General features: G+C 38.4%; 4 protein-coding genes across 5 annotated transcripts; 1 reads left to right on the forward strand and 3 right to left on the reverse strand.

Moving 5' to 3' along the window:
- Window positions 1-1,117: 1,117 nt before the first annotated feature.
- Window positions 1,118-2,948, reverse strand: ndufc1 (NADH:ubiquinone oxidoreductase subunit C1). The gene is made up of 4 exons (XM_087799840.1): window positions 2,823-2,948; window positions 2,429-2,532; window positions 2,252-2,324; window positions 1,118-1,199 (listed from the first exon to the last, which is right to left on the reverse strand). The coding sequence occupies exons 1-3, from the start codon at window positions 2,866-2,868 to the stop codon at window positions 2,265-2,267; spliced, it is 210 nt and encodes a 69-aa protein (XP_087655966.1). The 5' UTR covers window positions 2,869-2,948; the 3' UTR covers window positions 1,118-1,199; window positions 2,252-2,264.
- Window positions 2,949-3,378: 430 nt separating this feature from the next.
- Window positions 3,379-8,247, reverse strand: ugl (ureidoglycolate lyase). Its single transcript, XM_087799841.1, has 14 exons — window positions 8,125-8,247; window positions 7,806-8,024; window positions 6,893-6,983; window positions 6,742-6,818; window positions 6,510-6,620; window positions 5,915-5,974; window positions 5,645-5,801; window positions 5,069-5,267; window positions 4,650-4,728; window positions 4,476-4,568; window positions 4,149-4,221; window positions 4,018-4,085; window positions 3,649-3,773; window positions 3,379-3,564 (listed from the first exon to the last, which is right to left on the reverse strand). The coding sequence occupies exons 1-14, from the start codon at window positions 8,239-8,241 to the stop codon at window positions 3,414-3,416; spliced, it is 1,620 nt and encodes a 539-aa protein (XP_087655967.1). The 5' UTR covers window positions 8,242-8,247; the 3' UTR covers window positions 3,379-3,413.
- A 1,773-nt stretch (window positions 8,248-10,020) lies between these two features.
- On the forward strand, window positions 10,021-16,729 carry hars (histidyl-tRNA synthetase). Of its 2 annotated transcripts, XM_087799843.1 has the most exons (14): window positions 10,040-10,180; window positions 11,544-11,855; window positions 11,927-12,013; window positions 12,455-12,574; window positions 12,649-12,744; window positions 13,085-13,210; window positions 13,594-13,701; window positions 14,130-14,228; window positions 14,300-14,393; window positions 15,230-15,357; window positions 15,444-15,713; window positions 15,779-15,895; window positions 16,015-16,161; window positions 16,342-16,729. In XM_087799843.1, the coding sequence occupies exons 2-14, from the start codon at window positions 11,763-11,765 to the stop codon at window positions 16,399-16,401; spliced, it is 1,545 nt and encodes a 514-aa protein (XP_087655969.1). In that variant the 5' UTR covers window positions 10,040-10,180; window positions 11,544-11,762; the 3' UTR covers window positions 16,402-16,729. The 2 variants fall into 2 exon arrangements, with proteins under 2 accessions (XP_087655970.1, XP_087655969.1); XM_087799844.1 differs by lacking the exon at window positions 11,544-11,855 and having other exon boundaries at window positions 10,021-10,180.
- Window positions 16,730-17,089: 360 nt separating this feature from the next.
- dnd1 (DND microRNA-mediated repression inhibitor 1) lies at window positions 17,090-21,891 on the reverse strand. The gene is made up of 5 exons (XM_087798838.1): window positions 21,851-21,891; window positions 20,422-20,527; window positions 19,848-20,173; window positions 19,103-19,235; window positions 17,090-17,847 (listed from the first exon to the last, which is right to left on the reverse strand). Exons 1-5 carry the CDS (start codon window positions 21,869-21,871, stop codon window positions 17,324-17,326), a joined length of 1,110 nt encoding a protein of 369 aa, XP_087654964.1. The 5' UTR covers window positions 21,872-21,891; the 3' UTR covers window positions 17,090-17,323.
- Between the last annotated feature and the right edge of the window lie 819 nt (window positions 21,892-22,710).

Consider the following 22,710-nt stretch of genomic DNA (forward strand, 5'->3'; position numbering starts at 1 on the left):
TCTAAAGACGTTTTTATTTGTTCAGGCTTTTCCTTGATTTTCTGGAACTCCTGTTGTGTCATCAGTTTTATCTTGCCCTTTAAAGTATATACTTTATTGAATATTGTTTTGATTGTTTAAGCGCTTTGTGACCCTGGTCTAGAAAAGCGCTATACAAATAAAAATTACTTACTTACTTACATTTACAAATATTTAGTTAGTAGGATGATATCCACGACAATTTCAACGTCTTTTTTCATCAGTCTATCTAGCACGATTGTTTTTGTTATTATATATACAGCAGGCATAAGATAAGAAACTCTTGATACATTTTGTACAATATCTATTGTTAACCAGCAGTTAATAGCATATACATTATTACATAAATCTATGTTTGTGTTTATTGATTCTATGTCATTCTGTCTTAAGAGTGTCTTTTACTGCAATTGTATATCGAAAAGTCAAATATTTTAGGGCGCACTGGGTATCTGCTTTTGTAACATGTGACAGTTACCTCCAACTGAAGAAATTCAGTAGATCCAGCAACCCCTCGTTTTCCTTCTGCCTTCTGGTCTAATTTTCGGCTCAAAACCCGAGATCTTTTATCTGAACACTATTTTAATTATTATTCCTCTCGAAGATGATGATGATTCTTTGTTAAGAAATTTTTACTTCATAAAGTTCTCCCCCGTCTGAAATCTCGGCAAACAAGAGGTTACGAAAGCGGCGCATACTATGATGTTAGCTGTAATCATGTCCCACTTTGTTTATACAACAAGTTCATTGGAGGTGAAGACTTCCAGGTTTGACGATGTGCGGTGACAAACATCTATGTTCGACGAATCACAGCACAGAGGGTGTTGTTATGGTAAACAGTATTTCTCTCTAGAAAAACAAAGTGTTTTCAATTTAAGAGACAATCAAATCAACACATTAGTTGCCCTTTAAAGGAGTTTCATTCCCAGTGTACAATGGTCAGCCATGCGTAATGTGTTCTTCAGCACATTTCACAAGATAACCAGAGGTTTTTCTCAGCCACTGACCGCTGTGATGCTCTCAAAGTCTGATACTGTTGTACCGCAAATAAACTACTATTAAAATCATGCATTAATCATCCAGAAAATGTGAAAGTCAAATATTGTCTTATTCACAACATATACATTTATTTCCAATAAGAATCAGAGAATGGAAGAGGAAACTTGTAATGGGCAAGTCCGGACCTATAATAGAGAGAAAAAAACAACAAATCAATTGAAAAGTTACCAATAATTACATATATCAATACAAACAGACATTCAGAAGCAAAGTCAATTTATTTCCCTCAAATTATGTTTTCAAATATAATGTCAACATATGTGGCACAACAAAACCCTTATTAACTATTTTACTGCTAAGCCTAAGGCTGGCCAAAGTCCCTAAAATGGGGTTAAAATAAACTTGCAACTTTGCATTACAGAAGCACAGTCATGATCGGTCAACCATAGTTCTTTAATACATTATGATTGCGATTAGATAAATCATGCAGCAATAGTTGTATTGCATATACATCAATATTTTGTTAAAATGCATGTTTTTCCATTCAGATATTTGATTTCAGACTTTAAAAATATATTCTATCTTCTCTCTGTTAAAGACTTATAAAAGTTAACCGGATTTAAATATTTGCCTAAACATTTTATTACATGATTTGTAAGAGAGAAAACTGCGCTTGTGTTGTGTAAGTGTTTGCTTACTGTGGCCTGTGCAATAATCATGCTGTCAAATTGGCATCTTGATGTTTAGGTAAAGAAGGTGTCCAGACACTTCCATGCATAACTGCATCTGCCCTCTGAAACTGGAGGTGTATCTTGGCAAAGAGACTTGACTGCTGTTGCTCCTAAGCTTTGGAACAATCTTCCTCTCCCTCTGTGCTTGATGGATCTACTGACTCCTTCAAGAAACATCTTAAGAAATTCTTATTTGTGCAGGCTTTTCCCTATTATTTGGTGAATCCTGTGTTTGTTTTATGTGTCCTGGCCTTTTAAAGTATATATTTTAACTGTGTATTGTTTTTGATTGTTAAAGCGCTTTGTGACCCTGCTCTAGAAAGGCACTTTTACAAATAACATGTACTTATTTACAACTTACTTAAACAGATTTGTGAACAATATTTGAGAGAAAAAGTTTTGAATATCAGAAATATATATTTGATATTTAAATTCAGATCAAAAGAAATGTTGCATTTATGATTGATATAGTCTCACTCAACACAATTAGATAGAGATATAGTTACAGGGGATAGAAGGTCACTCCAGGCCGTTTCTCTCTTTGTATTCCTCTAAATGCCTGCTGTGCTGCTGGAAGAGCTGAAGAAGGAAGAACACACAAGTTAAACACTCATAACTATAATGGCATCATTCCATATATAAGCAATTAATAAAGGTAGAGTTTTATCGTATGTGTAACTGACCAGGGCCCAAATAGCCACAGAAGTCCCATAGGCTGCACCCACAGCGATCCAGTTTGGGTTGGCAGTGTCACGCTTGGTACTTGTAAACATGGACCTGGACCCAGCTGAGCACAAACAACAACAATATTAGGGGACATCGAAGAATAGTTATCAGCAATAATGTCTAAAATCAAATTGAACAAGTTTACAGAAGACCACTTGATACCGTGAAACGCATAATAGAAACAAGTTAAGTTTGGAATAACACTTCATCAACGTTCATGTAGCTGCAACGTTAGCATAACATTGCGACGCTAAGCTAAGGTCAGTCGCGACAATAACCAGGAACCCTGTGATTTGTATGACACCGGGGTTGTTTCCTACCCATTAAACTGTTTGTGTTCCTTTTATTTACCTCTGTTAGCAACCACGGCCCGAGAAAACAACCGTAGCAACGACATTTTAAAACACTTCCACGTCCCAGACAGCAGCTCAGGAATCGATTACACTGCCTGGCAGACCTTTCCAAACGATCTTCTTCGTCCTTCGTGGCGAGTGGCAGCAGCCTACAGGGGTATTACCGCCATCTATTGGATTGGTGTGCGTTATGCATGTTTGCGGTGCGGGGTTGACGGACTGATATAGGTTTTAAATCAGATTTATATTTAGCATTTCTTTCTCAGAGATGCGAGAACAATTTAAATTAAACGCTTTCAAATAAAATAATACGATCATTCATTAGAGTATACTAACGCATTAGAACTAGAATTAAAATAATCTAAAATGAACATGAAATAAACACATTTTAGAATAAAATATGAACACCAGGTATGTCCATTCAAGTGTCAATGAGACAATGCCTATTTGTTAAATATAAACTAAAAGGAACTAAAATGAAAAACAACTTATAAACAATTGATTGAGTGTTTTTCTAGTTCAAAATGACAAATGCTCTCAGTTGATAATGAAGATGCTGTAAAGTACCAATTTATTAGCTTTTGAATGTTCACAGTTTGGCCTGTTCCCCTTTCCCAGCTGTGTGGCAGCTCAGAAATGTATGTTCCTGACTCAGGTAGGTGGTGATGAATTCTGGAAAGTCTCTCTTCAGGACCACTTCAAGGAACATGTTGGCTGCTGTCTGCAGCCTTCGCTCAACCCTGAGAAAAAAAAAATCACATTATTCAGCCAAGTTAACAGAAAGCATTATTCCGAAGATTCCTCTTGAAGTATGAGTTCCTAACCTGTCAGGTATGCCAGGTTGCCGGAGCTGCATCATCACCTGCTGCGTGAGATCTGTAACCAGCTGCCTGTTCACTGTCCTGCTGTCATCCTCCATCTTAGTCTGGTGACGGATCCACTGCCAAACCTTACATGAACAGCATTGTGGGTTTTAAATGAATGTATTCTCACTGTAATGGAACAATATTTTTTTATGAAAACATGAAAACGGATCAACGTAAAACTCAGACCAGCTGATTTTGCACTGTGATACATTTTATGACATAATTATAATTCTATCTGTGTCTCCCTGCTGCCCAATTGTTTTCATTGGTATCAATGAAGTCTAATGATGTGGGATTGCGGCCTGATAGCAACCCTGTGATACTGACCTGAGATCGTGAAATTTCTGCTGTGGCTGAATCCTCCACTTTGCCTCTGTAGAAAAAATGACCCTCACCTACAGAGAAAATGATTAGGGTCAACTTGACTTGCACTTCCTGCTTCACCCACCAGGACTCACCCGAAAGCCAGGCCTGAATAAACAGAACTCCAACTGCAATGTTGTACTTCAAACCTTCCAGAGTGACCCCACCCTGGCAGATAAGGAAAGTCATTTAGCTTTCTTAGCACCGAAAAAGTGTATTGACCCTCAATGAAAACCTTAAGCATTAATCAATATTTCTGTGACTCAGATGACTGAGCTTAATCTATCTCTACATTGGTGATCCTCGGCAAAGAACCATTGAGTCGTATGAAATTAACAATAGGACTCGGAGAGGCCAAAAATGAACAAGTATCTATCGATGTTAAGGTGCTGATGAAACATCTCCATTTGTGCCTCACTGACCGATGGAATGGACAGCAGGTCCTCAGCAGTGATCCTGATGTCAGGACGAAGCTGGTATAGCTGGTTATCACCTTCAGTGTGAAGCTTGAACAGCTGAGGAAGATTGCAAACAAAATCAATAAACCCGGATAAGTGGAGGAAGATGAAGACAAGCAGATTATAACCACCGCTCACCTTTTGCATGGGTTCTATCAGGTTCAGGTCATAGACCATGAACCCATCCACACCAGCCTGAATCTCCAACATCTTCTGTCTGAACACAAAGTTAAAAAAAAAAAAAAAACTTACATAAATGTGTAAGAAAATGGATGCTGGACAGTGTAGGAAACAAAATGTTTTGGTTAGCGAGAACAGTATAATTAAGTCATAGTGTATATGAACGTAATGCGAATGTGTAACGAATGTATTTTATCAGTCCAAGTCTGGTTCAAACAGTAATGCAATGGGATTGATAGGAAGAGGACAAGATGGAAGGAACGTATTAAAAAAAAAGCTAAGATAGAAGTTCTCAAAAGTCTTAAATGATGATTGATAACACAAAGTAATTGAATCTGGGATCACAGCCAACAAAGGAAATGTTCCAGAAGACCTACCGGGTGACCATGGCCATTACTGTCTTGTGGGAGTCACTGTAGGGGTCCTGGGGCAGTAGGGAAGCAGCCATGCCTCCTGTAGCAAGTGCCCCCCTGCGGTGACACGTCTGAACCAATAGGTCCATGTAGCTGCGCAGGAAGCGCTTCTCCATGTTGACATATTTACTTCTGTCAGGCAGCAGGAAAGCTGGCCTGTTACCTGGACATCAAACAATGCAAAAAACATAATATAACAAGGAAGTTCTACATGATATTCTGATATAATGTCACATACAGAGCTCATATCTTTTCATGTTGGTTGTTGTCCCTCTACATATACTAGGCACTGATACCATTAAGATGAAATTGCTAAGTCCCAGAACTACAGAGAAATCGCCTTAGCTCTGGTTCTAAGCGAGCCAAGCCTACAAAAAAAGGTGATGTCGACTAACTGCCACTGGTTGGTCAAAAAGTTGTTGAAGTCATCAGCACAAAACCCAACACAAGAAAATAACTATTTAAGAAAAAACTGTAAGAAGGAGTACATTATGTCAGTGCGAAAAGTTGTTCCGTGGTACGTATGTGTGTCAAACTCACCAAATTTGTTGACGAATGATGCAGAGTAGTCCCAGATCCCACAGTTGAGACCTGCAGAGTGAAGTCGGAGCTCGTAGAGGATCTCCTCCATCTCGAATGAAGCCAAGATGTTTTCAATCAGAACTGTGGCCTTGATGCTGCCCACAGGAAGACCCAGCTGCAAATGAACATACACAAGCACACACATGATGCCATAGACACACACAGGCAAAGCAAAAAAGACCAAGTTGTATTGTCTCTAAGTTAGACAAGAGATTCATAATTGTTTACCTTTTTTTGAGTCCATGTAAATATATCGTTCCATAATCTGGCTTCCATGTAGCTCTCCACCTGCAATAGTCACTGAGAATGTCAGTGAGATTCTTTCTTCATGAGAAGGAATACTTGTGTGGTTGTGTGTACATGTGTGCAGGTTCAAATAAGTGTCTGGCACATTTGTTCATGTTTGTGTGTGTGTATGTGCAAATGTGTGCAGGTTTGTGTGAGTGTGTTAAGATGTGTGCAGCGTTTTGTTTATGTGTGTGTGGAGGTATTCAAGTGTATTCATTTGTGTGTGCCTGTGAGTTTAGGTGCACAGGTGTGTGTGAGTCTGTACGAATGTGTGCCGGATTGTGTTTATATTTGTGCTTATGTTGTGTGTATTTGTGCACAGGTTTGTTTGTATGTGTGTGTTAGTAAGTGTGAGTGTGTGTTAGTGTATTTGTGCACAGATTTGTGTTTGTTTGTACGTGAGTGAGTGTGTGTGTTCACAGTTTTTGTTGTTGTGTTTTTGCGTAACTAAGTTTTTGTTTGTGTGTATGTACACAGGTTTGTTTGTGTGTATTAGTTAGTGTGTGTGTGTGTGTGTGTGTGTGTCACACTCTACTTTAGACAAGTAGAAAAAAGGTCCACTCCTGTTGTCCAGCAGTGTTTTCCCACAATGAAACATCAGAAGTCCAAAGTCGAAGAGTGGACCAGGGACTTGCTTCCCCTCCACCTTTCACACAAGATAACTCAATGGTTAAGATGTTCTACGTAGATAACTAATCAACACTTGAATGATACTTGTTCATTTTTTCTGAATATTGCTGAGCCAGCGGTTCACTTCCTGCTCCTACCATCATATTACTCTCTAACATGTTCCAGGCCCGGGGACGGAGCATCAGCACTGGTGCCTGAGATATGTGTGGAACATCTGCAGACACCAGAACACAGAGTTAGAAGACATTTGTTTGTGAGTGAGTGAAGCATTTAAGGCAGCGAGATTACCAAATAATTGATTGTGAACAGCTTTGTACACATTATGAATGCCTCTTATCTGGTTGTAGAATGTAGGACAGTTTCCATCATCGAAGTCCACCTGAACAAACAAGAGAAGTTTTTGGATTTAAGATTTTTATACTTTTTAAAGTTTTTTATTTTTACTTCTTATATCTTTTCTGTTCAAAGGGATGTCTTCTTAAGCATTCAGCTACACTACAAACCAAGATAACTCTAACACAACATTGCTATAAATGTGTTCTTGAATTTTGAATGGATTAATCAACATATGTAGTTCACGATGCTGACAATTCAAATTAAGCAATAGTAAAATGAAAATAGTTAAATAGAACTTTAACACCCTTTCCCTGATTGCATATCACAATACCAAAGCAAACTTTCGGAAACACCTTTAGTCTGCTCAGTGTGTAAATGTGACAGATGTTCGATATTCTTCTAAAAGCAGTTGCACAAATATTTAAAAAGCCAATATAAGTATGTTAAAATATGTATTTCTGGCTCCCTCTAGTGTCGAAATAATCTATCTGCAATGTTGTGAATTATAAAATTCGCAGTTACACATTTTATGCATATACAGTACATACTGTATGTTTTGGGAAACTAAAACAAATTGTTCTTGTTGAGTCAGTTTTAGGTTTTATTTTCATGTTAATACATGTTCAAGTTAAATCAAGCAATAGAGAAAATAAAATAAAAAAATCGAAATCTTATGTATCTTTTCTATGACAATAGGAGGATAACTGTCATGAGATCCCTGCAGTGTCACAGGTCAACAATGGTACTGTCACCCGTGAAGAGTAGACGTAGTTCGAAAGTAGCTATAGTACCAGTATAATGACAGAGAAGGAAGGAGGAGAAACAGATCAGCTAGGAACTAGAAGTATTTACACTTGTCCTTTACCTGTATGCCTTGAGCAGGTGACTTGAGAGCTTTCAAAAAACGATTAGTGTCACATGGAGCAAGGTCGCCGATGTCGACGTGTCTTCTTTGAAGTCGCTCAGGAACTGGTAGAACTCTCCAGCTGGCATCTCCTCTGACACTGCTGGGAGTGTTAGAGAAGGTAGGCAGTTCACCTGAGAGGTCCAGGTGAACTTTTCTGGACACTCGCAATTGTAAGATCTGTGACAAAGACATATGCACCTTGAACCATTCATATACAATGTGAACAGATACCACTTGGTCTGTAGCATTTCAGGGTTTACAGTAAATCTAAACGTACCTGATCCACCTTCTGGTCAAATGTAGAGATGAGTTCATGGAGGAACTGCAAGCATTCAGCCGTGAAGAGGGTCTTGAACTCTTTCTCCAGACCAGGAGGAGGAGACTGTAGTTCCATGCTGGCTGGACTCTGAGGGCAAAGCATTAAGTGGAAAGAGTTCAATTACCATATACGCATTCCAAAATGTTGTTATTTCGTCATTATCCCTTGGATGTCTGACTTTTTCTTCAGCCAAAGACATTTTACTTACAAAAAAATAAAAAACAATTATATACGTATACAGTATCTATGATTTGTTTTCGTTTTTGTTTTTTTACCACGTGTTATGTAGGAATTGCATCAAATATACCAGCAGAAAACATAGATGTGCATGGTCATATATAACATAAATAGTCAAGAATGCAATATTAACCTTAATATCGAAGCAAAATCATTTAAATGTTGTGATACTCACTGAAATGTTCATCCCTCGTTCACTAAGATGGACTTTGGTCATGACAGTCGCCGTTTCCGCTGCACAATATTTGGAAACGGTTCAAAGTCCTTTGTAGCGTAACCAAGGACATGATGAAAAACATAATTCTGAACATTCTTGTGGATTAGCTTTTTTATTAGCAGCTGTTCTTCTAAGAAAATACCACATTTTTTAATATACCTCTTGAGATGGTGGAAGAAATGGTCAAGAGAGTTTATTTTTTAATTGTATACAACAGCGGTTTCCAAACGCTGGCCCGGTTTCAGCTACTGGTCCGAAAGGCACATGATACCAGGCCGTAAAACAAACATAAAAACATATTTCTGTTGTAGTATTTTAATCAGAAAAAAGACCAGATTTGCTGCAAAGTAACATTAGCCTGTGACTCTTGATGCTCTTTGCGGTCACATTTACATAAAAACACGGTAAAATAATGGAAATGAGTATAACAAAAATCTCTATATTGTACCATCTTGTTGCAAAATCCGCCAAAGTTGTTAACATTTTTTTTAAATGTATTTCACAATAGTATTTTAACTGGTCTGTGTTTTTATTTGAGGTTAATCCATAAAAAAATATAGCCTTAATAAAACCGGTCTCAAGTTTGACTGCCATACATCATTGACAAACCAAATTTGTAACATATGGTGGTTCCAGCACTTTTAGTTATGGTCATCTTCTGCAGAAATAATAATAATAATTATAATTATAATTATAATATTAAGCTTGTAAAATTATACTATATGTATACGTGTCATATACTACATATGAATAAGTTAGTATGTGTCTTTTTAATGGAATTGTGCAAATGAGGACAGAAAATATTTACAGTAAACTTGAATCTGCAATACACTGCTAAATTATCTGGAACGTGTAGATTTATAACATGGGTTAATACTTAAATTATTCAAGTGTACTGCTTAATTGAATTTATTCTGTATTTTGATCAATATATACTTGATATTAGTACTGAGAGCTGAGAGCTCACAAGTGATCCAATTGGTTTCGACTCGATTGTTTCTTTTAAGAACAGATCATATACTAAGTTATAGTATATCTTTATATTTTTTCATTTTTGCAGTTCTTGTGTTTTGTCCCTGTGGATTAACTGTAGTGACGCTGAAAATATATTTTACTAAACCCATTTTTCCAAAACAATTTAGACATTTACCAGACCATCGGGAATTATAATAAAAAATACTTTTGCAATAAATTAGACACACAAGACCAATAATAATGTACTACTTCAGTTGGTCTGATTAATATGTGTAACACAACACCCACACCAAATAAAATAACAAAAACGCCAATGAATAAATAAAAGAAACAGAGACAAACCCAAACAGGAAAAATCATGTAAATCGTGTATTGAAACAAACTTCCTGCAACCTGACCGGAAGTGACGTCTCCCGACACCGGTAGCGATCAGTGTAGCACTGACTGTGCTGTTAGCCGCGAGGACGTCTTTTATTGTCATTTCTCTGAGACAAGATGGAAGACAAGTCTCAGGTACAAGATGCCATCAAGCTGCAGGGAGAAGTGGTGCGTAAACTGAAGTCAGAGAAGGCCAGTAAAGAGCAGGTATGTACCGACAGCATATGAGCAGACATGAGGGTGAACATGCTGCTAATACGAAACCTTCGTAATAGAAACTAGTTTAAATTAAAGAAATGTATTATTCAATTTGTCAATATTCAGCATGTGTTGATGTGTATCCACGACAGGTCCCTGTGTCATGTAGTTGAAAGTGTAGTATTGAAAATGACGTTGATGGATTTATTTGAAAGACTCAAGCTAAAAGTAGGCAATTCACTAAGCAAAATATATAAACTATATTAATCGATATATTTTTAATAACTTATTATTTCAATCAACATAATTCAGCTATAATTATATCAGGAGTTGCTTGTTGTTGCGTCATCTTTTTAGCAAATGGTTTCAACGGGTACATCTGTTAGTCAGAATGAAAATATTGAGCAGATAAGTGACAGTTTAAACTATTTATTAACACATTTGTCTCATAATATATATTTTAAACGTTCTTACCTAGAGCAAAACACGCGTTAGCTGATGCTGATGCAATAATAGGATTGTAAGCATTAAAAAGAATACAAAATTTGGCCATGTTTTATATTCATGCGCAAATTCTTGTGCCAGTGTCTGAGACACATATTTAATATTTAACTTTCATTTCTCGTAGAATCTGTTATTAACTATGAAGTATCAATATATTGGATTGGTCTGCTAGCCAACCTCCATTGTCAATTTATTTTTATCCAGTTTAGGTTTAGTTTTAGATTTGTACTTTAAAGCTTCTAGTAGAAGTAATCTATTTTTCTCTTATTAATTGAACTACAAACAACCAATTTTTTTCCCACTTGAAAAGAGTATTATTCCCACTATAATCTTCCAGTAAGTATGTCATTACCAGCTATTGTCCATGAAGGAAAATACCAGGTCAAATGTGGCTGCAGCAGCAAACACTTTTTTTTTAATTTGAAATTTTTGGCAGGCAATGACCGGTACACCGAATTGCTAGACTAGCACAATTGGCATAACTATCAGAGTTATTATTATTTCTTATTGTACTAATGTTTTGAAAGATGAAAAAATCCCAATCTCACATTTGGATTCAAAAAATAATTTACATAAAATTACAATTTAGGGGAGCTACAAATGTTTTTGACAACTTTTTAAATCATTCATCCGCTCTAATCTCAACCATGTATACTACCTCAAATTACCAGTGGAAACAGGGCAGTGAAAGACACATTAGCAAGTCCCTACAAATGTCTGGAAAAAATGATTTCATAAGAATGTTATATGCTGATAATAAATGGTTTATGTGTTGGCTTTAACCAGCTCGAGACTTTGATTGACTTGGTCCATCTCATGTTTTGTCCTCCGCCTCTGTGATGATGATGATGCCACGCCGTTCCCCTAGTGCTAGGGTTGCTTACCACTTTTCTCCTGTTCTTCCTGCCTGACTGTGGATGACTGGCTCTCTCTTCATCACTGCTGTCATCTCTCGGGGATCCACACCTGACAACTTTTTAATCCGCTGAACGACGTTGCATCGGACCATGCACTCGTGCACATAATCTCTATTTCTGGGACTCATTTGTACCTGCGTCCTCTGCCCTGGTGGATAAACCTGTGCACCATGTTTTGTGTCCGTGCCTGTTCCGCCCTGCTGCGTCTACGCTCTGCATCCTTCACAACTCTACGTTCCATCTCGTCCCTAACTGTGGCGCAGGTATGTTGTTTATTTGGCAAGATGACGTACGTTCACTGAAGGCGTTGATGCTCACCTTCGTGTCCGTGTAGATTGATGAAGAAGTGGCCAAACTGCTGCAGCTGAAGGCTCAGATAGGGGATGATGGAAAGCATCACTTTGTCCTCAAAACTGCAAAGGTAGGATTTCTTGTTTTTGATTTAATTTAATTTATGATCCACTAATCAACTTTTTCTATTTCATAAACTAATTAAAATACAGATGTTTACTTCATTGGTATTCCATAGTATGCAATAAATCTCAAATGTAAAACAACAGGAATATATTTTTTAATAAATTCAATTTGGTTAGATACTGTTAGCAACCTGTGGCTCCAGAACCAGATGACACTATTTAGCCTCTTCTACAATCATAATACATTTGAACTTGAACTTGATATGGAAAATTCACCAACATTTTGATTACTTGCAATGCAAGTTTGAAAATAAATTATATTTACATTTTGGAAAATGTAACCATCCGAATCCTCCATGCAAAAAAAAAAACATAAATTAACTTTATCAGCCCATTTCATTAAGATATTATTTGCCTTATTAAACATCTTTGTGTGTATTTTTTAGGGAACAAGAGACTACAACCCCAAGCAGATGGCCATTAGAGAGAAGGTGTTTAACACCATCGTTAGCTGCTTCAAACGCCACGGAGCTGAAACAATCGACACGCCTGTTTTTGAGCTGAAGGTAAGAGGTGAACCATCTAGTGTCACTGAGACTACTGAGCTTAACAAACCTTGATGGCTTTTTTCCATATGCAGGAAACATTAACAGGAAAGTATGGCGAGGACTCAAAGCTGATCTATGACTTGAAAGATCAAGGAGGAGAGCTGCTGTCACTACGATATGATCTCACTGTATCCTTTCTCTGCAAGATTTTAATTCACACATTTGTATGAATGAATGAATGAATGTGGGAGCTTTGTTCCATATCTTTAATGTCTTACTACTTGATGGAACCGTGGGTCACGTGATAACAAAAATAAAAATGGTTGTTAAAATGAATTGTTTAGTTTAGATTTAGTCTAACTAGTGTTTGAAGAATCTTAAAGAGTTTTAAATCATTGTTATTTACTTTAATAACATTCTTATTATCATTTAGTTTAATCACAAGAGATTGAAGAATGCAGGCATTAACTACTGGTGTTTTGCTTTCCACCCTGTTACTGTGCCTTTTCTTTAACTTGACTTTTTTAGGTCCCGTTTGCTCGCTACCTGGCCATGAACAAGATAACCAACATCAAGCGCTACCACATTGCTAAGGTTTACCGGCGTGACAACCCTGCCATGACCCGTGGACGCTACAGGGAGTTTTACCAGTGTGTAAGTCGTGTTTTTATTACTCTGTGAGGTCATTGGACACCTCTTTACCAAACAATGGTGCCTCATTCATTCAAATGAAATCATATTTTTGCAGAAGTCAAAGTGTTAATCAAGAATATTTTAAACAGAGTCCTGAACCGAGGTTTCATCTTTTGTTTTACTGAACCTTATCCATTAGCTTGACATGGAACAGTAGTGAAACATACGCAGCTCTCTTATTCCAAAGTAAGGAGGTGAAACTATGAAGGTTCAGAAAATTTAAGCGGAGAGCAAAGTGGGAATGTGGGGGAAGTTAATACCATTTAAAAAGAGAAGGGGAAGCCATGCAATGAGATTCATGGTGTGCCACGAAATTCTATATAACTATTGATTGTATGTTTTAGGATTTCGACATAGCAGGTCAGTATGATGCCATGATTCCTGATGCTGAATGTCTTCGAATTGTCCACGAAATTCTCAGCGAGTTGGACATCGGGGACTTTCGAATCAAGGTGAGGCTTGGTAGTTATGCTGTGCAATGTAATGTTATTATTTTCTGCAATCACTTGGGTTGACATACCTTTGCAATGGAATGTTGAACTTCTACTTTCTTTTGGACACTCAAACCTTCCACTCCACCAGAATATTCAATTCCACAAAGGAAAATACAAAAATGTGTTATAATAAAATAATTCTAATGAGGCATACACAGTCTTGGATCATGACACAGGAGCTTGAATCTTGTACATTTGTAGTCTGTAACTGGTGAAGAAGCAGGGGATAATCAAAGCACCTTGTCTGTAAATATCATGTCCCTTCTTCTTGAACAAGAAAGTTGAACACCTCTTACACATTTTACAGAGTGTTGCTGTCAAGAGTGAGCATCACCATATACTGTATATGAATTGCCAAAAATATCTGTAATGTGTTTTTTTTCCAGGTCAATGACAGACGCATCCTTGATGGGATGTTTGCCGTGTGTGGCATTCCAGACGACAAGTTCCGCACCATCTGCTCAACAGTGGACAAGCTAGATAAGGTGTGACCTGCCGTTCTAATGTTCAGTCTGTGTTTGAGTTTAAGTGAAACTTTTATTGCTGCTGTACCCAGATGCCCTGGGAAGAAGTGAGGAAGGAGATGGTGAACGAGAAAGGCCTGTCTGAGGAGGCTGCGGACCAGATTGGAGAGTACGTCAGTATGCAGGGTGAGACTGATGTGATTACTTCAAGAAATACACCCATTGTCAAAATGTATTTTATTTGGAGTAGGTATATGTATGTAAGTTCTAGTGTCACAACCAGTGTTGTCCCTGAACTAGTTCATTGAACGATAGTTAATGAATACTTGCACGCCTACCTTACTGTGACTGAATAGACACAAATTCTGCCTCAATGTAAACCCTTTTTCTTAGGGTTGAAATTTTCAGACTCTTCAGTTATTTAATTTCTATAGGCCCACTTGAACGTAAGAGGCCCTTTTTTTAATTCACATTTATTCTATTCTCTACTGTATTGCACAACAACACGCATACAATGGTTGTGTTGTTTTTACAATACGGACAATACATGGTAAATTGTTTATGACAATTAAATTAACAATTTGTAATGTTAAAACAGATATAATAATTGCTGACCGTGGCTATATATGCGCTAAAAAAAACTATGAACTGGTTCATTCTTGGAACTTTTGACATTTTGAACTGAAATAGTTAATTTTAAAATTGGTGAACTAAATTTTAAACTAGTTGACATAGAAACTTTCCAAACACTGGACACACTTGTAAGAGAAAATGGTCATCCGTCAAATACCTTTATTTTCGTTGACTTGATATTTAAGGAATCAAATGTATATACAAGTTACTATGGCTGCATGTTGCTGGAATATGCTAAAGATTCACGTTGAAAGTCTTGAATAAATGCTTGATGTTGAAGAAAGAAGTATGAACCCTAAATAAAATGTTTATAAAAAATGTAATTAATGATGTCACCCTTTTGTTAGTTTCCACACAAGATAACAATATGTGTTGCTGAATATTTCTAGGAGGAATAGAACTTGCAGAACGTCTACTACAGGACCCTAAGATGTCTCAGAGTAAGCAGGCCTGTGCTGGTCTGTCAGACATTAAGCTGCTCTTCAGTTACCTGCAGGTGTTCCAGGCGACAGACAAGGTGAGATGCTACCTCCAGTTGTTATGATGGCAAGTGCTTAGGGAGAAGATGTTTGCTTTATCTGTGGCTCCTCTGTCCTCGTCAAGGTGGTGTTTGACCTCAGCCTGGCTCGAGGTCTGGACTACTACACAGGGATCATCTACGAGGGCGTGCTAGCTCAGGCTGGTGCTCCGGCTGTCGCCGCTGATGCTCAAAATGGCACCGGTGACGAGTGCGTCAGTGTCGGGAGCGTGGCTGGAGGCGGGCGCTACGATGGCCTGGTGGGCATGTTTGACCCCAAAGGCAGGAAAGTTCCGTGTGTAGGTGTCAGCATCGGCATCGAGAGGATCTTCTCCATCATGGAGCAGAAGGCTGAGGTGTGTGAGCCGCGACATCAGCGCCATCTTAAGAGTGACTGTGACTGTTAAACGACTGTGTTTAGGCGTCTGCAAAGAAGATTCGCACCACAGAGGTGCAGGTCATGGTGGCATCTGCACAGAAGAACCTTCTGGAGGAGAGGCTCAAACTGGTTGCAGAGCTTTGGAAAGCTGGCATCAAGGTGTGTGCTTTAGATACGATTATCTTTCAAGTGATTGCACTCTTCTTTTTGTTGGTCAAGAGTAGCAACATCGCTTGGTTGTTTGTGACTGTAATGTGTTAAATGCTTTTTATTTTCAGGCGGAAATCATGTACAAGAAGAACCCCAAACTTCTCAGTCAGCTGCAGCACTGCGAGGAGGCGGGCATCCCCCTGGTGGCCATACTGGGAGAACAGGAGCTAAAAGACGGGGTGGTCAAACTTCGTGAGGTGTCCACCAGAGATGAGGTGAACTTGCTTGGCACTTATCTTTTATAACTTGAAATTTTAATAAACATGCTTTCAATTTTTAGTAATTGTTTGTTTCAATGTTAAAAACAAATGTAAATCATCATGTATATCAGATTTTAAGATGCAGAATAATCTGTAGAAATGAATGCTACTTGATTCACCCTGATCTGCTTGCAGGTTGATGTTTCCAGAGCTGATCTGATCGCTGAGATCCACAGAAGAACCATGAACGCCTAAACATCTCTGCTCCACCTAATGCTCAGCTACAACAAAGAGGGTCCAGACGACTCACTTGAGACATTTGTCCACTGACTTCATTAGACAAACAAGCAGACTCACCCGTGCATGCTGGAACTTCAAGATGCAGGGTCTAGTGACATCTCCATCCTCTGCTTTGTGGACTTGTTTTCAGTTTAAAGTGTGACGATATGTCTTTTTTGATTTCGACCCTCAGCCAGAACCATTAATCACATGATCATTGCAAACTCGGCTTATCATGTTAAAGCTCATTCGCATTCATACAAATGTTTGGACTCCTTGCTTAATAAAGTTTAATTGTCAGGGATTTCCTTTTTAAATGTGTCCTATTTAGTTGGAGGCTGTTCTGCCTCCGGCAAAGAACTATCAAAAAAAATGTTTGGGTCATTATGTAGAAAAACACATTTCCATTAGTACCAAAGCAAAGAGAAAAATATATAGAAAGTTCTGCTTGCTATTCTTTTCTCTTATGTTTAGAGGGTGAAACGGCATGAACTAAAATGTAAATAAATCTTATCGTGGTGCAAGAAATGTTCCCAGTAAGATGACTTCTCGTCCAATGAAATGGGTGTTAAAAGTAATACTATTGAATAGTAAAAATTGTCCCATTTTCAAGATGGGTTGATTGGCAGGTTCAGCGGTGTGTCAAGTATGACGCTTTAGCCTCTTCATTGTGAACATCTCTTTTTTATAAACAAGACATTAAGAGCACAATATTTTTTACCCTTGTTTACAAAATGATGGGGCAAATCAAACAGTGCAGTGCATGCAGTAAAACAACAACCATGATTAAACAAACGATTAATACTGTAAAAACATGCAAGAAAAAACATCTTAACTGTACAAACAACATTTAAAACAACACAACTGTGGCATACGTTTGGAAAGGATCTGGATTAGCTCAGCTACTCTGCAGCTCCATCTTGCTGAGAGACCCCAGGACTTGCTCGGCTGCAGCATTCTGGGCCACCACCACAGTGTCAGTCGCAGTGGGCCCGGGATGGATCATGATCATCCCCTTGAATTCGGGACACAAGCTGGGAACACACACCTTATAGTGGAGGAAGTGGAATCCATTTGTATCACTATGACTGTAGCCAAAGTCATATTTAGGACGACAAAACCAGTTGGATTCACACAACTTCCGAAGGAGCGTCGCAGGAGATGAAGAACGTGCGAACAACTCCTGATTCTGCCGAAGGAGGACGGCGTTCGGGGACACGATAGGACCCCCAACCACTCGAGAGAAGAGTGGGCTGGTGAGTTGGTTCGGGTGCAGACGAGGAGGAAGGAACTTCTTCAAAGGGGTGCAATACTGCATATTGACAAAATCAGGATCCTTTGGTGGCACAAACCCGGTGTAGCTGTGCATATCTGGTGACCTCCACTGCACATTGATGGCCAACTGGAATTCTTTCTGGAACACTGGAGAGAAGAGAGGATTTGGGCTTATACAATGTATCAGTAAATCCACCCCAAAATATTAAACCCCTTTTTAGTACTAAAAGTTTGACCATCACAACTGAGCCACAGTTAATGTTAGCAGCATGTCAAGTGCCTTTGGGACTTGTCAATTTACTGACATGTTCCTTTTAATCAGTTTTTGAAAGGAACATCTGCCAAAACCATCTCATTAGTAGGTGTGTGAAGAAAGCAAAGCAAGATAATTCCATATTTTATTTACCATTTTTTTCAAATATTCGAAGCGTTTATTCATTTTGATGTTACAGTTAAACCTTTCGTACGCTAGATTGCAGCAGTCAATACATCGTCCACAACTCAAGAAACATTGAAATTCCGCGATATCCCGGGGATGACTGAGGTTCAGAGGATACTAAACAACCCACATCTTGGCTTGCAGTTTCTTTAATTTACCCACAATATGCCACTAAAATTATATGGAAATGGGGACGTGAAGCTGAAGATGAAAGTTAATTTTTGCAATATGATATATGCAAATGCACTTGCTGTCAAACTTGATTTATGATCCTCCGTTGTAGGCCTTAAAAAGCTCTGGGTGACCCCATGATGTCAAGAATCAACAAAATATCATGGATGCTTAATTTTAAGCAACTAATGTAAAAACCTCTCCAGACTCACTCACATGTTTCAAATGTTGAAGTCTTCCTCTCCAAGATGCAGTAAGTCCCTCATCATGACCATGTTTTGCAGTTATTACTTCATAAAGTTCTCCTACGTCTGAAATCTTGGCGAACGAGAGGTTATGATAGTGTCCATTATGACGCAATAATGGGCTTCACTCCTGCAGCCAGTTCAATAATTGCAACACAAACTTTGATAAGACAGCATAGATCCACTCACTCATGGGCGTGTCTCTGTCTTCTCTGCTCTTTTAAGTAATTGTCCCTGAGACCATTTATAATTTACATTTTAAAAAACCCTTTCATTTTACCACTACACATCTCACCATTTAGCATAAAAGCTCATTTAAAAGCAAATATACAAGGAAAGTAATTATGAATGACGATGGCTTTACCATCCATGTGGACTATAACCCCTGCATTGTGAATTAAACTTGAGCATCTGATCATGCCGGTGTCAACCCCAACCAAAAGGAGGATTATGATGGGGAGATCTTTAAACTGACGCTGATAAGGTTTTAGAAATGATACTTTCCAACACAGATTGAAATTTCTCCATTAGCAGCTTCGTCGCTCACCTTCGACCAACACCTTCTTGGCCATGGAAGCTTTGAAGTGAGACGTAAATGTCACTATAGCATATGCTTTCTTGGTTGAAGGGTCAGTCTTCAGTGAAACTCGTTCCACACCATCAAACCACTTGTACAATACCTACAGGCAGACAAACATTCCAGCATTGAAGGGAAAGTTCACCTAAAATTAAAACTAAATTTTCACTCACCCTCATGTCAATTAAGAGTTGGGATTAACTTCATAATAATCTGTTCCTTTTAAGGGTTATAGGCTGAAATGTAAGTCAATTTTTTATGAAGCGACTGGAGACAAATGGACGAACTTCCCCCTAAAAGACGACTAAAAACATTTATATGCCTCCATACAGTTTATAGTGCCGTTATTCTTTAAAAGTCTGCCACAAACAAGCATAAAATATAGACTTATTGAGGCTTCAATACAAAATGGATATCACAGATGAGCAGTATGAAGGTATATCGATGTTTTTAAGCATCTTTTTGGAGGAAAGTCGTCCACCCAGCTCCGGTCGCTTCATGAGAGTGGATGTACATTTTTGTCTATAACTCTAAAAAGCGACAGATTACTCTGAAAATAATCCCAACCTTTAGTCAACATGAGGGTGAGTAGAAAATGTGTGAAGTTCAAATTTCGGGAGAACTTTCCCTTTAAGTGATAGATTTAAAAATTACACAGTGTTTTGACATGGTGACAAAAACAGGTTCCGTGATTCAATAGTGTTGGAGAGAGTACCTGGTCAAGCCATTCTTGCTCGGTGCAAATGGGCAGCTGTGTGACGTAGACCCGTCGTTTCTCTGTGCTGCGGGTGACCTTCAGTTCGTGACCCTGCCCGATCAAGACCCTATCCAGCCGACAGCTGGCATCGTGAGCGATGTCGGCCGAGCCATACTTGGCGTAGGCGAACCCGCGGTTCTGACCGCTGAAATTCATCATCAGCCGAAACTCCCAGAGAGGACCGACCGAGCTGAAGAGTGGGATCAGTATGTCTTCGTAAACATCACGTGGGATGTGGCTGATGTAAACCTCACACTGGGCTCCCGGGGTCGGACCCTTCCACACTGTAGGAAGATAGAGAAGTCACTTAGATGTGATCATATACTGGCTGCTGCTTTCAAGCAGGTATTGATTGTGGCAACAGAGAGGAATGCAGTTTTGCTTGTTGTCGTCGTATGAAATATTGATATTTGCAACATGGTTCACATCATTGATTGAAGGAGCTTGACGATCGTCGTGATATTGATTTCTATCCCACTGCAGGGTCTAGCTGCGTCGCTTCAATAATCTCTCCGTGTATACCAACTCTGACCTTCTGGTGGTCCTCCGTATTTCCTCTGGCCATTTATTTGCCTTAGCCGAGTTTTTGTTACCTCCAACCAGTGTTGCAGTGCCTTCACCCGCTCAGGGTTCACTCCCTGTGGGGGGGAAGAGTTCGTCAGTTCCAGCAAACACAACTGTGTCATCAAATGTTGTGAGGTCCAGGTGGTAGGGAATTGTACTCAGAGAGTAAGAAAGTAAGTAATTTGTATTTATATAGCGCTTTTTCAGACCAGGGTCACAAAGCGCTTAAACAATCAAAACAATATTCAATAAAGTATATACTTAAAAGGTCAAGATAACACTGAGAACAACACAGGAGAGTTCCAGAAAATCAAGGAAAAGGCTGAACAAATAAAAATGTCTTAAGATGTTTCTTGAAAGAGTCAGTAGATCCATCAAGTGCAAAGAGAGGACAGTTGCACATTCAAGAAAATCAGAGAAATCTACTCTCTTACAACCCCCCCAAAAAACGTAATCTTGTTCGGCAATATTTTGCATTTAGACACAGAAGTTCTCTTCATCCTACATCAAAAAATAAGGTCTGGATTAAGTATAAGAGTCTCATCAAGGAGACATTAAAGGGACTGTCCTCCAATTAAGGTGTGTAACCGGAGTATTTATCATTTGTCATATTAGGTGTTGTCAAAAAACTACAAAACAAATGGTCATGAATCAAATAGATTTTTGTACTCATAAATAAACTTCAAAACATCGTCATGATGAGGGACTTGCTGAGTCTTGGAGAGGAAGACATTTGAAACATGCCAGGTCACATGAGAGTTTGGTTTTCAGATTAGTTGCTGTTTAACTCACTTTTAGTGGATATTATAGTAGATGTCAATCAGTGAGGAAGCACCACAATTGGCTCTTTCCATGGCAGGGTTTGCAAAATCAATCTAGAAATATTACAAATGAAATAGCTGCAAAATAATCTTTTTTTTTTTTAAGGATTGATAAATGTAATTTATTTTGTTAATAATTGTTTGTCAGAGACAAAAACGCTTTTGATATCGGCAATATAATAATATAGAAATGTAAGGTGCAAATATTGTGCTTAAATATATTAGTCTGTTTACCACAAGTGCAGGCTTACCAGGCCTTGGTGGCACGACGTCGCTCATTCGCTCTACAGTGATGTTTATTTACATGTTTCCCCCTTTAATACGTTGATTTTAAGTACATTAAATAAACGTTTATTTGCTCAACACGTTTTAGTGTGGAGTTCAAAAAGTTCTACGATAAATGTCATTAAATTTCCTTTTTATCCTCGAAATCAAAACGTTGCACTAAAATAGTTTTAGAAACTTGCTTGACCAAAATTCAGCAACGCTTTATTGTCCCAACAAAGTTTTGCAAAAGGCATCTCATTTTAAGAGAAAAGTTGACATACATGTCGAATCTTTTGGAAACAATTGTACCTGTTCCTCGCACTTCTTCATCGTCCTGTCGTCGTGATGGGTCTCGGCCCGTGTGTGTCATCTGTGCAGAGCCAGCGCCTCACCTGGTGGGGCCCCAAACACTCGCCCAACTCTCGCGAGAGAAATAACAACTTGGCAAAACAAGCGCAAGAAAAGTAATAAAACGTCCAACACACACACAAAGTTTAAATGATGACTTTAAATATTATATTCGACTACAATGTTTTCCTCAGATTCGTTTGTATAATAGACGTGATACAAATATAGAGTGAAATACATACCTGTAGAGAAGATCTTGATGGAATGCACCTGGATTTTAGATAGTTACTTAAAAACAGGTGAGGAACCTGTGAGCTGACAAAACACGTGAACCATTATGATTTAATAAATCACACAAATACATTTGAGATGAGCAAGTTCATCTTAATATTCGTAGCAGTTGAGCGAAGATGTCACGTCTTGTAGTGCCGATAATCTCCAGCGGGTGTCAGTGTTGGATCATGGTTCATTCGTTCAGCGGCAAAAAAATTACAACTAAATAACGCTATCGAAACAGTTGGGTAACTAAATACAGAAAACAATGGGTTGTATATATAACCACTAATTATTTTGAATTTATTTTTTCAAGTAAAATAAATATATATTTTATTTAAAAGCAGGGATATACATTTCTAAACAAACAATTAACATGTATGAAAACAATAAATCAATGTCAAACCAATAAAACAATGACATTTAAGTACATAGTGTAGAAAGTTAGTATAAACAGCTGTTTTGTGGTTGTAAACGCTTCTAAAGAAACCCTGAGTCAAACCCTGAACTCTGGGACGAGTCACTGAACTGTTGTACTCAGTGATGTT

Source organism: Callionymus lyra, chromosome 9, assembly GCF_982586985.1.
Source record: "Callionymus lyra chromosome 9, fCalLyr1.hap1.1, whole genome shotgun sequence".
In the NCBI taxonomy this organism is placed as follows: Eukaryota; Metazoa; Chordata; class Actinopteri; order Syngnathiformes; family Callionymidae; genus Callionymus; species Callionymus lyra.

Coding starts and splice junctions, on each gene's coding strand:
- ndufc1 (XM_087799840.1), bottom strand. CDS start 2,868: ATGTCGTTGCTACGGTTGTTTTCTCGGGCCGTGGTTGCTAACAGAG. Junction 2,533..2,822: donor GGCCGTGGTTGCTAACAGAG/GTAAATAAAAGG, acceptor GTTTGTGCTCAG/CTGGGTCCAGGTCCATGTTT. Junction 2,325..2,428: donor CTGTGGCTATTTGGGCCCTG/GTCAGTTACACA, acceptor TTCCTTCTTCAG/CTCTTCCAGCAGCACAGCAG.
- ugl (XM_087799841.1), bottom strand. CDS start 8,241: ATGGAACTACAGTCTCCTCCTCCTGGTCTGGAGAAAGAGTTCAAGACC. Junction 8,025..8,124: donor TTGACCAGAAGGTGGATCAG/GTACGTTTAGAT, acceptor TCTTTGTCACAG/ATCTTACAATTGCGAGTGTC. Junction 6,621..6,741: donor TGTTAGAGAGTAATATGATG/GTAGGAGCAGGA, acceptor CTTGTGTGAAAG/GTGGAGGGGAAGCAAGTCCC.
- hars (XM_087799843.1), top strand. CDS start 11,763: ATGTTTTGTGTCCGTGCCTGTTCCGCCCTGCTGCGTCTACGCTCTGCA. Junction 12,014..12,454: donor TTGTCCTCAAAACTGCAAAG/GTAGGATTTCTT, acceptor TGTATTTTTTAG/GGAACAAGAGACTACAACCC. Junction 12,745..13,084: donor CACTACGATATGATCTCACT/GTATCCTTTCTC, acceptor TGACTTTTTTAG/GTCCCGTTTGCTCGCTACCT.
- dnd1 (XM_087798838.1), bottom strand. CDS start 21,871: ATGAAGAAGTGCGAGGAACAG. Junction 20,528..21,850: donor TGAAGAAGTGCGAGGAACAG/GTACAATTGTTT, acceptor TCCCCCCCACAG/GGAGTGAACCCTGAGCGGGT. Junction 17,848..19,102: donor CAAGAAGGTGTTGGTCGAAG/GTGAGCGACGAA, acceptor TCTTCTCTCCAG/TGTTCCAGAAAGAATTCCAG.